At 37.3% G+C, this 13,816-nt stretch overlaps 1 protein-coding gene across 1 annotated transcript in view; it reads left to right on the top strand.

The window, feature by feature from the left end:
* LOC150102839 (RNA-binding protein 28) overlaps window positions 1-13,816 on the top strand; it is a 230,136-nt gene that overhangs the window by 92,530 nt on the left and 123,790 nt on the right. Inside the window, exon 7 of the mRNA XM_090399233.1 lies at window positions 351-641. Within this exon, the coding sequence (XP_090255359.1) occupies window positions 351-641 (291 nt within the window). The remainder of the gene's footprint in view (window positions 1-350; window positions 642-13,816) is intronic.

The following is a 13,816-nucleotide window of genomic DNA, read 5'->3' as shown; positions in this document are numbered from 1 at the left end:
TACCATGTATCTGACATCCTGTAATAGTTATGCAATGTCAATTGGTAAACCAAATTAGTGCATCCAGCAGTGGTTCATGTAGTTAAGTAATATGGACATATCCAAATATATCCAACTCATTTTATCACAAACTGGTGGAAAGTATGATCGATGCCAAGAGAGTTCACTTACTGATTAGGTATATTCAATTTCCTTTTTTCTTATATCCTGATGTCCTGATTTCAACATACTGTATTGCAATGTTCCTAGTCATTTCATTAAGATGCAGTTATATCAATGCTGAATTAATTATATATGCGTATACAGTGTTTGTATTTGAAACAGTTTCAATTTAAAATATTTTTGTATAGGTCGTCCAATAGCAGTGGACTTTGCTGTTTCTAAGACTAAATATGAAACTTTAAGAATGTCTGACCAGAAAAGTAGGGAAATACATAAAAGCAAGCAGGAAAAGAAAATATGTGAAAATAAAAGCAAGCAGGAAAAGAAAATATGTGAAAATAAAATCAAGACAGAATGTAGCAGTGAATCAGATGAGGAAATTGGAAAGATTGAAACAGAAAGAAATAATCATTCTGAGAATACATCACAACAAAATGATTCATGCAATATCAGAGAATTGCAACATGAAAGATGTAGAGGTAGGAAAAATCTTATTTTCAGTATGTTTCTTTTATTTTGCATTTGTTTTATTTGTATTAAAATATTTATATCACTCATATATTACTTACCATTTTCAGATTTTAGTAGAAGATATACAGAAATTATTATTTTGAAATTATTTTATAATTTATTTTAAATAAATTTCAGTACATTCACTAGCATACTAGATGTTATGGAGAAACTCCTGTTGCAAGGAAAAACAGATGTCCCTATGCAGTATGCAAATTTTGTGACTTGCCATGGAGATCGTGGTTCACTTGGAAGCTATTTTGATCTTTTATGCTGAATAGTGAGTAAATAGAAAGAGTTGCAGCATTCCGGGGAATGATAGATGTCATTTGAGGAAAGTGTTTGCTTCTGTTTGGAAAGCAATTAAGCTTTCCAAGGAATACCAGCACCTGCTGGTTGATATTTTAGGACAAAGTGGTTATATCTTGCAGTCAGTATGTTTGGCAACATGCTGAAGAAATATAAGTCCATAGCTGAGTCTGATCCCAGGATATGACATACTTAGTCTTAAAATATTAACTTACAGGTGTTGGGATATTCCTTGAGTAGGCTGATTACCTCATTTTGCTGTCAGACTGTGGAGAATTTACAGTTGATCTTGTGAATAGCCAGCATTTCCATGACATTCAGAAAGCTACATGCCATGAAGGCGCTGCAGCCCACAAGCCTTTAACAACAAATGCATATCATTGGTTGGCACACACGAAACCTGGAGTGTGGTGGAATAAATGTTGGTCTGGAATGTTAAATCATAATACACATACACACCTTCTTATGGCCATACTTGGTATAGCTGATATCCTTTACTTTGAATGTATTGTCCCAACTATGATGTTTGGTAGTGACATTGTAATGATGTAGAATTATTTCTTGTGGTGTGGATTAGGTGCACTAGTTAATAGCATATTGGATCATGACCTTTGGGTTTAACATTGATGGCATAAGAGTTGTTCATGTTCTGTGTTGGTGATTTTATGGTATTGACCCTTACTCATTCCAGTAAAGGTTGATGTCATAACTTAATAATGCAGTTAATACTGATCAACTGCATTATTAAGTGTCTACCATGAGCTGAATAGTAGAACCAATTAAAAGATATTAGTAATTGAACACGTAAGCATTTGCTGTTATTAGTTGTAACTGCACCAACCAAGTACTTAAATAACTCATGTTCAAGCAAGCTTTTGTTATAATTTGAGAACATTAATGCTTTTATACACCTATAAAAGCTTTTATATAACACCTATAAAAGCCATTTTATAGGTGTATAAAATGGCTTTTATACACCTATGGCTTTTATACATCTCCACAATGCATCTGTGATGCATTGTGGAGATGTATAAAAGCCATCGATGTTCTCAAATTATAGCAGAAGCTTGCTTGAACATGAGTTATTTAAGTACTTGGTTAGTGCAGTTACAACTAATAACAGCAGATGCCTGCTTGTTCAATTAGTAATACCTTTTCAACTTATCAAGAAAGTATTTAGAATAATTATTTGTAAGAAAACAGTTTAAATCATAGATGAAATGATAACAGACTGCTTTCAGGCAATCATTCATAATATAGTCAGAAAACTTAATAATGCATCCATAAGATTCTTTGCTTGAACCTCTACTGTTTAATCTATATCTCTGTGCTCTGCCACAAACTAGTTCTGACAAATTATTTTATTATTATTATTGTTGTTGTTACTTTGACACCTCCAGGGAGTCCAAGGACTCATCGAGGGAGGGCACTTACTCTACAACTCTGTCTCTGCCACTCAATCCACCAACTACAACAAGCTGCAACTACACCAACAGCATCTACTGCCAACCACTACTATTTTCACAGAGAATCCCAAACATCCATGCCCATGGTGGAATTCGAACCCACAGCCTTTTGGCTGGAGAGTGGATACGCTAACCACTCGGCCAACCAGGCCGGCATTATGCAGATGATATGGCTGGAACAATATGAAATAACAGTATTATAAATGTACAAATATAAAAGAAATCTTCACTGACTTGAAAAGCTGAGAGTACTTGGAAAATGGACTATACACTAATTCTACCAAAACAGAAAACAAAACAGTCCATTGTTTTCCTGCTGTATCTGGTACCTGATGTACTCAAGTATCTGGGCGTGACCAATGGATCGAACCCTTTCATATAATTTACACATAAACAACTCTGGGAACATCTTCAGGAACCCTTCATACAGCAGCTTTTCAGCTGCAGAATATTGTTTACTAGTATGGTTGTGTACTAGTTTGTTTTTAGTTCTCCATCAACTTATGCTACACATAACATGTGTAGCATAAGTTGATGGAGAACTAAAAACAAACATAACAGTTAAACAGGATCTATTAAATCAACATCTGTCCATTTAAGAGTAGGTGGCACCTGTGGATAAGTTACATTAAACTTGTGCCCCCGCAAAGGTATATTATGTGATTTCTGTTGCAACTGGCTGCATACTTCCTGCGTGAAAATAGATGAATCGGCAAAAAAGCTTTTCACCAATCTCAACTAGCTCTACTTCTGTATGATGTGCCTGCCTTCTGTACAACAGCTACTAAACCTAGGCAAGAGAGTTGAAAACCTCGAACAACAGCTTAATACTATGATAGATACTTTCTCCTCCAAAATCAGAAAGTTGGAAACTAAGCTCAAGATATTCAACGACCAGCTCCCACTCGCAAGTGCACCCGTACCAGCTAACACACTTTGTGAACTAATTGCGTCTACGGTACACGAGTCGCTCGAGGCTGAAAATAGGCGACTCAATACCGTTATCCTGAACTTTCTGATGGAAAACGATGAATCTTTAAAAGAAGACATCGGCAAACTAGCAGTAGAATGCAATTTCGATCCCTAAAATATTGTTAAATGCCATCGTTTCGGACCCATAAACAAAAGAAAGGACAGAATAAAGTTTCCACGTCTTGTGAAAGTGACCTGCGACACACCAACAAACACATTCAGATTTATAACGGCGATAAACAACAAGCTAAAGGAGATTTTTCCCCAGTTGCTCATACGTGCTCGACCTAATTTGACCTTTGTCCTGAGAGAACAAAGACGCCAACTCAAAGACAACTAGAAGAAAAATGCCAAAATGGAGACAGCAGTTGGATGATAGACTACAAACAAACCAAACTAGTGCAAAAACCAAGTGACTCCACTAGTAGCCACCAAGGAGACCAGTATGCAGGCGCTGCATAGGAAACGTGCTAGACCCTTGCGGTCAAATCCATGCCTCACAGAACCTTGCATATCTACTTCACCAAAATTCGTGGCCTCATTTCCAACCTTAATAGCATCCACTACCATCTGCAATCTGCCAACCCCCACCTACTCTTCTTAACAGAAACTCAAATCTCACCTTCTCCCAGCACTATCCATCTCAACCTCCCTAACTATACACCATTCAACTCCTTTCGACTCAAGGGTGGCGTCTGTGCATATATCCACTTTGACATACCCTGCCAGAGAGTACCTAACTTAGAATTGCACAACTTCGACCTTCTTTGGCTAAAACTATCCCTCCCCCACTCAGTCAAATTCATCTGCTGTCTCTATCGCTCTCCTAATACCACCAATCATTCTGAGCTCTTTCATTTCCTCTCCCCAAAAGTTAATTTTCTCCAGTCCCACTCTCCTAACAGCGAAATCATCCTCCTGGGTGATTTTAATGTCCATAACACCAATTGGCTATCCTCTTCCAGTTGTACAGATCCTGCAGGCAGAGATGCTGAAACATTTGCCATCACTACATAACCTTACACAAATTGTTCAAAAGCCGACCAGAATTCCAAATAACCCGAACCACTCCCCAAATATCCTAGATCTCTTCCTTACTAATGACTCCTCCAAATATGTAGTGAGCCCCCTGGGTAATTCTGATCACAACCTAGTGCTCATCTCCTCCCCGAGACTATTATGCTACATTCCCATGGTTGGACTATTGTTTCCAGTCTTCCAGTCCAAACATGCACTGAACGTATCACCAAAGTAATCTTATCTTCACTGGCATGAAAACACACATTCCCCACACTACTCTGAACTGCCGTCCCCTAACTAAACCCTGGTTCTCCAAAAGATGTGCCAAGCCTGTACAAATGAAAAATCAGGCATACCATAACTGGCTCAAATCAAGAATCCCATCCTCCTTCAATGCCTATACTGAAGCCCGAAACAGATGCAAGAAAATTACCAATGCTTCTAAAACAGAATTTGAATGGGCAGGAAGCTTGCAGCCTGTCCAAATTGCAGCCATACCTTTTGGTCTCTTGCCAAAGCAATTGGTCGTAATTTTTGCCCTAAACTACTCCCACCTCTATCATACCCAGATGGCCCAATTGCAACATCACCCACAGAAAAAGCTAACCTCCTGGCTTCACACTTTACCTCCAATGCACACATAACTGACAATGGCAACTGCCCAACATGCAATGCCCGCTGTATCCTTTTTCCAAAAAGATGTCATAAACCTGTTTGTCTAAATTAGACACAAAAAAGTCTCCTGGCCCTGATGGCATTCCTCTAATTGCCCTGAAAGTCTGCGGAACAGAACTGACTCCTATCCTATGCCGTCTATACACACTCTCTTACTCCACTGGTATATATATCCCAAAGCCTGGAAACTGGCTCACATTCAACCCATTCCTAAAAAGAGTGACAAATCACTGCCATGTAACTACTGCCCTATCTCACTCACTCACTTCAGTCCTATCTAAAGTGATGGAGAAAACCATCAACTCTCAACTCCTACTCTACCTTGAAGGTGTCCAACTATTAAGCGAACACCAGTATGGGATTCCGTCGAAGCTGATCAACAGTAGATCTACTCTCATACATCGCCCATCGCTGGACAAATGCCATGGAGAAATTTGGTGAATCCCAAGTAGTTGCATTTGATAACTCTAAAGCCTTTGACCAGGTCTGGCACAAAGGCTTACCAAGCAAACTTCCATCATTTAGACTGTCTCAGGACTTCTGCAGATGGATTGCCAGCAACCTGTCTGGATGAACACTATGTGTGATGGTAGATGGCTCCCTATCCTCTCACCATCCAACTAATGCTGGGGTCCCCCAAGGTTCAGTTCTCTCACCGACCCTCTTCCTTCTGTATATATCAATGACCTACTTCAGTTGACCTCTAACCCAATACACAGTTTTGCAGATGACAGCACATTATACTCCTCCCACTCATTTGACAAACCCTACTCTACATAACTCACTTCAACCCACAGAACATGAACCACCACTGCCCTTAATTGTGACCTCCAAGCCATCCTCTAATGGGGCTTAGATAACCTTGTCAGCTTCAATGCTAGTAAAACCCAATTCTGGGGGGAAAACCCATTTTCCCCCCAACATTGTTTTTGATAACACTCAAATTCCCAAACAAGATGAGATCTCTCTCCTCAGAATTACCCTAACATCAACCTCTCCTGGGATAAACACATCACAACCATTGCATCCTCAGCTTCCAAAAAACTAGATTTTCTCTTTCGCTCAAGACGCTACTTCACCTCTAAACAGCTATTAACATTATACAAATCACAAATCTGCCTAGCTATTGAATATTGCTCTCACATTTGGAGTGGGACACCTAAAAGCTCCTTCAAATTGCTTGACTCAATACAGAGGAGAGCAATTAGATTGATAAATGGCCCGTCTCTCACCAACTCACTCCCTTCACTTTCACATAGACGCTTGGTCTCTGCAATTTGTATATTCTATAAATATTTCCATGGAAAACGTTCATCCAAAACAGCATCAATAATTCCCCACTCTGTACTAAACCCATTGAAATACGTACAGCTGCTGCCCAACATCCTTTCACAGTACACCTTGAAACCCACAGAACAAGTTTCTTTGCCTCCTCCTTTATCCCTTCTGCTGTGGTACTGTGGAATAGTCTTCCCCCTGACATATTTTACAAGGAATACAACATACAGGCTTTTAAATGAAATGTAAACAAGTTTTTCCTTTCCCAACCCACTACCCATATAAGATACTAACGTACTATAGGTTGACCAGCCAACCTCTCATATATGGGCCCAACATAAAAATAAAAATAAAAAAAAAGTTTTATGACATTATAGCTACATAAATTCGTCATTTGACTAAATTGTTAAAAGAATACTACAGAATTGTGGTAAAACTTAAAGATTAAAACCTTGCAGGTTTTAATTTTTCTAGCCTCATATGGCTAAATTAGAGTAAGAACTGGTTATGGAAGATTTGTTGGTTTATTGTATATAAATGGGGCTATTTGTTATGAAATTGAGGCTCTCCATTCTAAACTATTAGCCATATTACAGCAACAATGCTGAATGCCCACTAAGAGCACATGTCGATTTGAATAATAACTTGGGAAGCTGTACCTCTAGTTTTGGAGTAGCTGGATGGCCTTGATATATTGCTATAGTTAAAATCCTATGGCTAAACATAATTATTGTGCAAAATGTATCTTGGTATACAAAGTGCTTCCCAAAAGTTCAGGGAATATGAATTGTGCATGAACTGGTTGTAGTATGGTCTTCTGCTGTTATAAGTGGTGAGCAGTGTCCTTCGCGAATCGATTTTCCAATAGCCATCAAATTTAGAGCATTCTTGGATTACGTGCATTTTTATAATGATGCAATTTTCTTCTCCAGCTGAAATGGACAGATTTTAAAGAGCAAAGAATCTGGATCAAATTTTGCTTCAACCTCAAAAAATCTGTTGCAGAAATCCACCAAATGCTTAAGGAAGCATTTGGTGATATGAGCTGAAGCAAAACTTTTTTTTGTAGCATAAACACTTCAAGGGTGGACAAACATTTTTCAATGATGATGAGCATTCTGGATGACTTTTGACAAATACAACACTGGAAAACATCACAAAAGTGCATGAGGCTATTGTTAGGCAGTCATGGGCAGTCAAAATTGTAGGACTCCTACTGGACCCTTCATTGCATTTTGTTGGACGTTTTTTGAGCATGAGACACATTACTGCAAAATTTGTGTAGAAACTGCTAATCAATGTCTGCAGGGAGCTCAAAGATCAAACCAGAGATGACCCCAACTTCATTTCCAAAGTCATAACCAGTGATGAATCATTAGTTTACAGTTATAACCCTGAGACAAAGCAGCAGTCATCACAGTGGAAGTCGCCAAATTCACTGCGACCAAAAAAGCATGTCAAGTTTGCAGCAATGTCATTGTTGATTGTTTGTTTATTTATTTTTGATATCCAAGGCATTATCCTCGAGGACTTCATCCTTCCTGGTCAAATTGCCAACAGCAAGTTTTGTTGTGAGGTTTGAAGCAAGGCAAGTGGAAGAACAATGACTTAGGTCTCCACATGACAATCCAATCACCCACACATTTTGTTGTTCAACAGTTCCTGGCTTTTAAAAACATATGTTCTCCATCTCCCTATTCACCTGACCTCGTCTCCATGGCTGTTTCCCTAAGATAAAATTCCAGTTGAAAGGGCATTGTTTTGATGCAATTGATTAGCTCCAGGCAGAATCACAGAAGATACTCAACACTGTCCCACTTGAGGACTTTCAAGGCATGCATGAAATCATGAAAAAACTGCAGGGATCATATACATTCTCATGGGAACTACTTCGAAGGAGATGGTAAAAACTAGGAGTCAGGTTGAATATATATATTTTTTTTAATGGTCAAATTCCTTGAGCTTTTGGGAGCACCTCATAATAATGGAAATAACAAAGGTTATTAGGTAATGGAGCTATCCTGTTTTCTGGCTAAAGGCAAATTTAATTTAATACATTTAATATATAATTTAAATTATATTAAGGATAGTTAAAGGACATACCTGGTGGTGCAATTTCAGAATGTAGGACTGACAAGATGTTTGGTGTTGAACTTCATGAGTTGAAATGTACAATAGAAGAAAGGTATCGAGAATGAAGCTCGATTACATGAATTTAAATATACTGAAATAGCCAAGAAATGAAACATGAATAGACAGGTAACAAGGAAGATGAATGGAATAGATTATAGATTTTAAATTTAAAATTATGAAACCTAAAATTAAAGAATAAAAGGAAACAAAAACTAGTCAAGTATATACAAGACAGTGACATGATGTTTTGTGGGAAAATGTGTTGTCAGATGATTCTTGCCATGAAGTTTAAGATTTTGTATTAAGAGATCTTGCTATATTTTATATACTTTAGTCATTATCACATATAACTTTAAGTTCATATCGTATTCTCTGTTTCTCAATTTATTTAATAAATAAATAAAATAATAATAATAACAGTGGCTAACATAGAGATGTAACCTGAATCTGATAGAATATTTGCAGAAAATTCAAAGAAAATGTAGAAATTGCACATACTTTTAAAGTAGGAATGGGATCTGACATTCTCTGTCATAAATTAATTAAAAGTTTTCTACATTTTCTAAAAGTTTTAATTTAAATAAATTAAAACTTTTAGAAAACTTTTAATTAACAGTTTTCAGTTTTCTAAGTGCATTGAAGCAATTTATGATGGCTAAAGTCATAAGTTATTAATTTCTGTCAGTGAAAATAAAATTTATTTGCCTGTCTCCTGACTTTTTGGTAAGATAATTTATAACCGACATTATAAATAGACTGCACGCTTTGAATTACATAATACCAACAATTTTATATAATTAAATTTGTCTCAGTAAGTTAGACAATACCTGTCTGATTTTTTTAAATATGAATCTCATCCACAAGAGCTTAGAATTAAGACTGGTACTGCAGATAAGCCAAGGGTTAGATATTGAAATCCTGCTCTAGGGACCACACATTGAACTTTTACAAGGTGGTGTCCAAGAAGCAGAGTATTGGTTTCATACTCGGTGATGAAATTCATCTACCTCAAGACATCCACAAAAAACCATTCCTGCAGTGGGATTTCAAGCCTATGGCACCTGTTGGTTGGAGCAGATAGCAGAAGTGCTATCTGCTCATCTTACCACACTGGTATCCTTGTCATTCTCAAGAGCACCAAACTATATACAAATGATTATAGCAAGTTCTTTTGCTTTGTTAAAATGAAATTATAATTGACAAGAAATTGTGTTTTTATCTTTTATTCAAGCATGAGTAATAGTTTAGTGTATCTTATCATGAATAATACTGTAGTTTGGTTTATTGTATCTTATTGTGAGTAATAGCTAAGTATTTTCACAGCTCATGATGATTTTTCATGTGCAACATTTGTTTGCTTATGTTTGGATAAAGGATAAAAAATATAATATAATTTTTATTATTTCTTGTCAAGTATAATTTACGTTGTAACCACCAAGTGAAAGACTTGTAACGACTATCTCTTATCCAGAGAATGGTCATCTGTGACTCACTACAGCAAATTTGTTGATCATGTGAATAGTTTTCTTGGTGCTTAGACTTATACGTTGATTCTCGTGCATCGAGTTGCTTCAGGAAATTGACAGTGTAGAGTAGATAATAACTAAATAATTTTAATTATTACTTCCTATATTTTGCCAAAGTTAAATTAACATCTTCAGTGATTAATACACTGGTATCAAACACATGGATGCAGGCACACATTAGTAATAAAGATGAAACAGGAAAGATATAGGATAACCTCAAGTCCTGTAATTATGTCACCTATCAACTTTGGTTGGGTGTTCTTGGTCATTGGGCTGAATGTCTGCTGATGAGGGTTTATCATATGAGAGGCAGTTTGATACAACCGTATTTGGCTCCCCTCTAAGATCCCATCCTGAGTATCCAGGTCATGGTCTGCTAATCATGAGTGGCCATAGTGTTGGAAACTGATATGGTCCTGATGCTCTGATATGCCGATGTTGACTGTCTTGCTTGTTTGGCCATAGTATGAATGATTGCAGCTTCAGGAGATTGTCCGGTGGACTAAGGTTTTTATAGTTCTGTATTGTTGGGGAGGTGAAGGATGTATTTACCTGCATGTCTGTGGGGGGGGGGGGTCTGTAGACTGCAAAAGTCAGAGATCCATTTGGTTGTAGGGTGTCTAGGAAGGGCAGATTGTTGTCACTTTCTATTTCTGTTATGAATTGGATTCTAGAATGTTGGCTGTTCAAATGGAATAGGAAAGTGTGTAAGTTAGGCCATGTGGCCAAATTGCAAACACATCATCCACATAGCCTAACTAAATAGTGACGTTAAGGAGGGAAGAACTTAGGATGTTCTTTTCAAATGGCTGTCCCTCTATTTGTTTGTAGAATTTTTCTTGCCAAATGAAATAGCTTGACTTCATGGTGAACTGAAACTGGGCTGATATATCAGGAGGAAATTATTCTTGCATAAGTGCCAGTGTGTCCTTAATTAGGACATTTGTGAACAAGGAGGCGACATTGAAACTGACCATTAAGTCAGTGTTGAGGAGTGTGAGGTCTTGTATACTGAACTTAAAATGGTCTGATTTTTTTTATACGTGATGAGGTATTGACAAATGTTTGAGAAAGCACTTTGGCTAAACTTTTGGCTAGTTTGTAGGTGGGTGGGGCTATATCATCTGTAATTTGGCATAGTGGCACATTCTTTATGGATCTATGGAAATTCATAAATATGATTTGGCCATGACTGAGTTCATTGGCGGCATTTGCTTTGAGGGTAACAGAAAAGAGTTTAACAATGCTGATTTTGGATAGTCTTGCAGGCACTGGTAAATTTTTTGCTAGGTTGCCAAAGTTTTTAATGCATCCATATTTGTACATTTTTGAATTCTTTCTGGCTGATGCATTCAAGATATCCAAGAATATCATCCAAAGATTCATTTAGCCTTGCAGAGAGCTTCTCTTGTAGCATATAGAAAGCTCGTTAATGTTGGCAAGCACAGTGTACATCACATAACTTGCTCCCATAGTAGGGTGAAGCTGGTGCACTTGTAAAGGCGGAGTTAGCTAGTCATGGCTAAAATTTTGCCATCTCATTCAGACACATACTGACCAAAGATTTTATGAAAAAAAAATTGAGCATGGAATCTGCAACCTTATGCTTGACGTAGTGAACATGCTGTCACACACTAAACCTCCTACAAGCAACCTGCCCAACAGATAATAATACAAAGCCATTCTACATCAGAAATAACTAAAACTAATACTAATCATGAAAGCAGATAAGGGCAGTGCTGCTCTCATTCTAAACTATACAGATTATAATAAATTATAAAATTATAATAATTTTTTTTAAAATTATTTATAATAAAATAATATAAGAGACCAGTCCACTTTCCGCCAACTATCCATAGAATCCTTTCTGGCCAGCAGACGTGACCAACAAACTAAATCCTTACAACTCCATATCTTCCCATATTTACGGACTTCCAAAAATCCATAAAGAGAATTGTAGATGGTATAGACGCATACAATTTCCAGTTATGTCTCCTTGTTCTATCCCATTCTGCTATTCTACGAAAGATTTCTACCACATTAACCTGGTAACAACCCTTTACCAACTTAAATGCCTTAATCATATCCTTTGTCTTCCTTCTATTCACAAGGCTTTGCAAACTGCATTCCCGCTTTCTGTTCTCATATCCTACATCCCAAAGACAGTTATGACCCTAGTCTTCTCTGTAACATTTCCAACATATCCTTATCACTGTTAAAACCGGGGACTAAATCTGTGCACTATAATTCATATGAGGCCTGATCAAGGCTTCTGCTAATAAGGTATGTTTCTCAGATATATGGAATGGTGATAGATTTGGTATAGTCTGTTCTGGAGGTGGGAGGGGAGGAGTGGTTTTGGAGTTTAATATTTTTTGGATGTAGTGGGATTGTAACCATTTGGAGTGAAGTCTATTTATCAAAAAGAACTGCAGTTTTTATTGTGTTAACTTGTGATACTATTGGAGTTTAGTATGTTGTTTCCCTTATATATGTTATGTGTGTGTGTGTCATTTCCTCCCCTTCTTCCCCCTTGGGTGACATATATTTGTTTCAGTCAGTGTATGTGTTTTGTATATTTTATGCAATATGGGAAAGATTATGTAAAGCACCTTTCTCAGACCAAACATGGAATTTTTTTCAAACACTTACTCAAGACTTCCAGTAAGTAGGATGGCTATCTCATACAGGACAATGAAATTCATCATTTATATACAGTAAGCTACTGTTTATCTGCCCTCATTGGGAAAGTGATTTTTTGTTTCAGCGATATGAAGGATTCTTAACTGGTTGGAGCAAATTGCAAAATGATAACCACTGAGAAGGATACAGTAGAGATGTTAAATAAGCAATTCATAAAGGTATTTCGTCCTTGTGAAAGTAACATTATGCAATACCTGAGAACAGCGGGGGGGGGGGGGGGATATAGGAGGAATTGAGTAAACTTGATGTTACTAAGACTGGAATATGGAATATCACAATGTGTCTTGAGGTTTGCCAAAGGAGTGAAAAGAGGACAAAATTGCTTCGTTTCATAAAGGGGCGATAAGACTAAGGCTTCGAATTACATGCCAATCTTTTTGTCTGAGGTTGTGGTAAAGGTGTTTGCAAGGCTAGTGAGGACTAGGAATCAGAATTGGTTGACAACAGATCACTCTTTGATAGACAGCATGGGTTTGCCAAAGGAAACATGTTTTAGTAATCTACTTACTGACTATAAGTAGGTGGTGCATTTTACAAAGGGGAAACATACATGATGGTATATTTAGATTTTGCTAAGGTCTTTGATAGATTGCCACATGACAAGCTGATAATTAAACTGGAACAGATGGAGTTGGATAGTAGATTTAGAGTGCATTGGATTGGAGATTACCTGTCTGATAGGTATCAGCAAGTTGTGTATATGACTGTGAAATCTAAGACGAGAAAGTCTCTAGTGGTGTTCTCCAATGGTCTGTTTTGAGGACGTTGTTTAATTTGCATGTGAAAGATATTGAGGACTTTAATGGTGATGTATAGTTGTTTGCAGATGATGCAAAGTTGGGAAGAACTATGAGGAATAGAATGGAATGGATGTTTTAACCTTTGTAAGTGGCCTAGAATAGACTTTTGGAATGGAAGAATAAATGGGGCTGCCAGTTCAACGTAGCAAAGTTGAAGGTTTTAAAGCCTGGGAAGCACATGTGGAATGCATAGTATAAGACTGGTGGGAACATATCTTAGAGGAGGTGTGGAGGAGATGAGGGATATGGGACATTGGTAGAT

Source organism: Typopeltis vanoorti, chromosome 10 (genome assembly GCF_054136105.1).
Source record: "Typopeltis vanoorti isolate ZY-2024b chromosome 10, IOZ_Tvanoo_1.0, whole genome shotgun sequence".
Classification (NCBI taxonomy): domain Eukaryota; kingdom Metazoa; phylum Arthropoda; class Arachnida; order Uropygi; family Thelyphonidae; genus Typopeltis; species Typopeltis vanoorti.
Note: the sequence above shows the minus strand (reverse complement) of the source record. Positions and strands in the feature narration are given on the sequence as shown.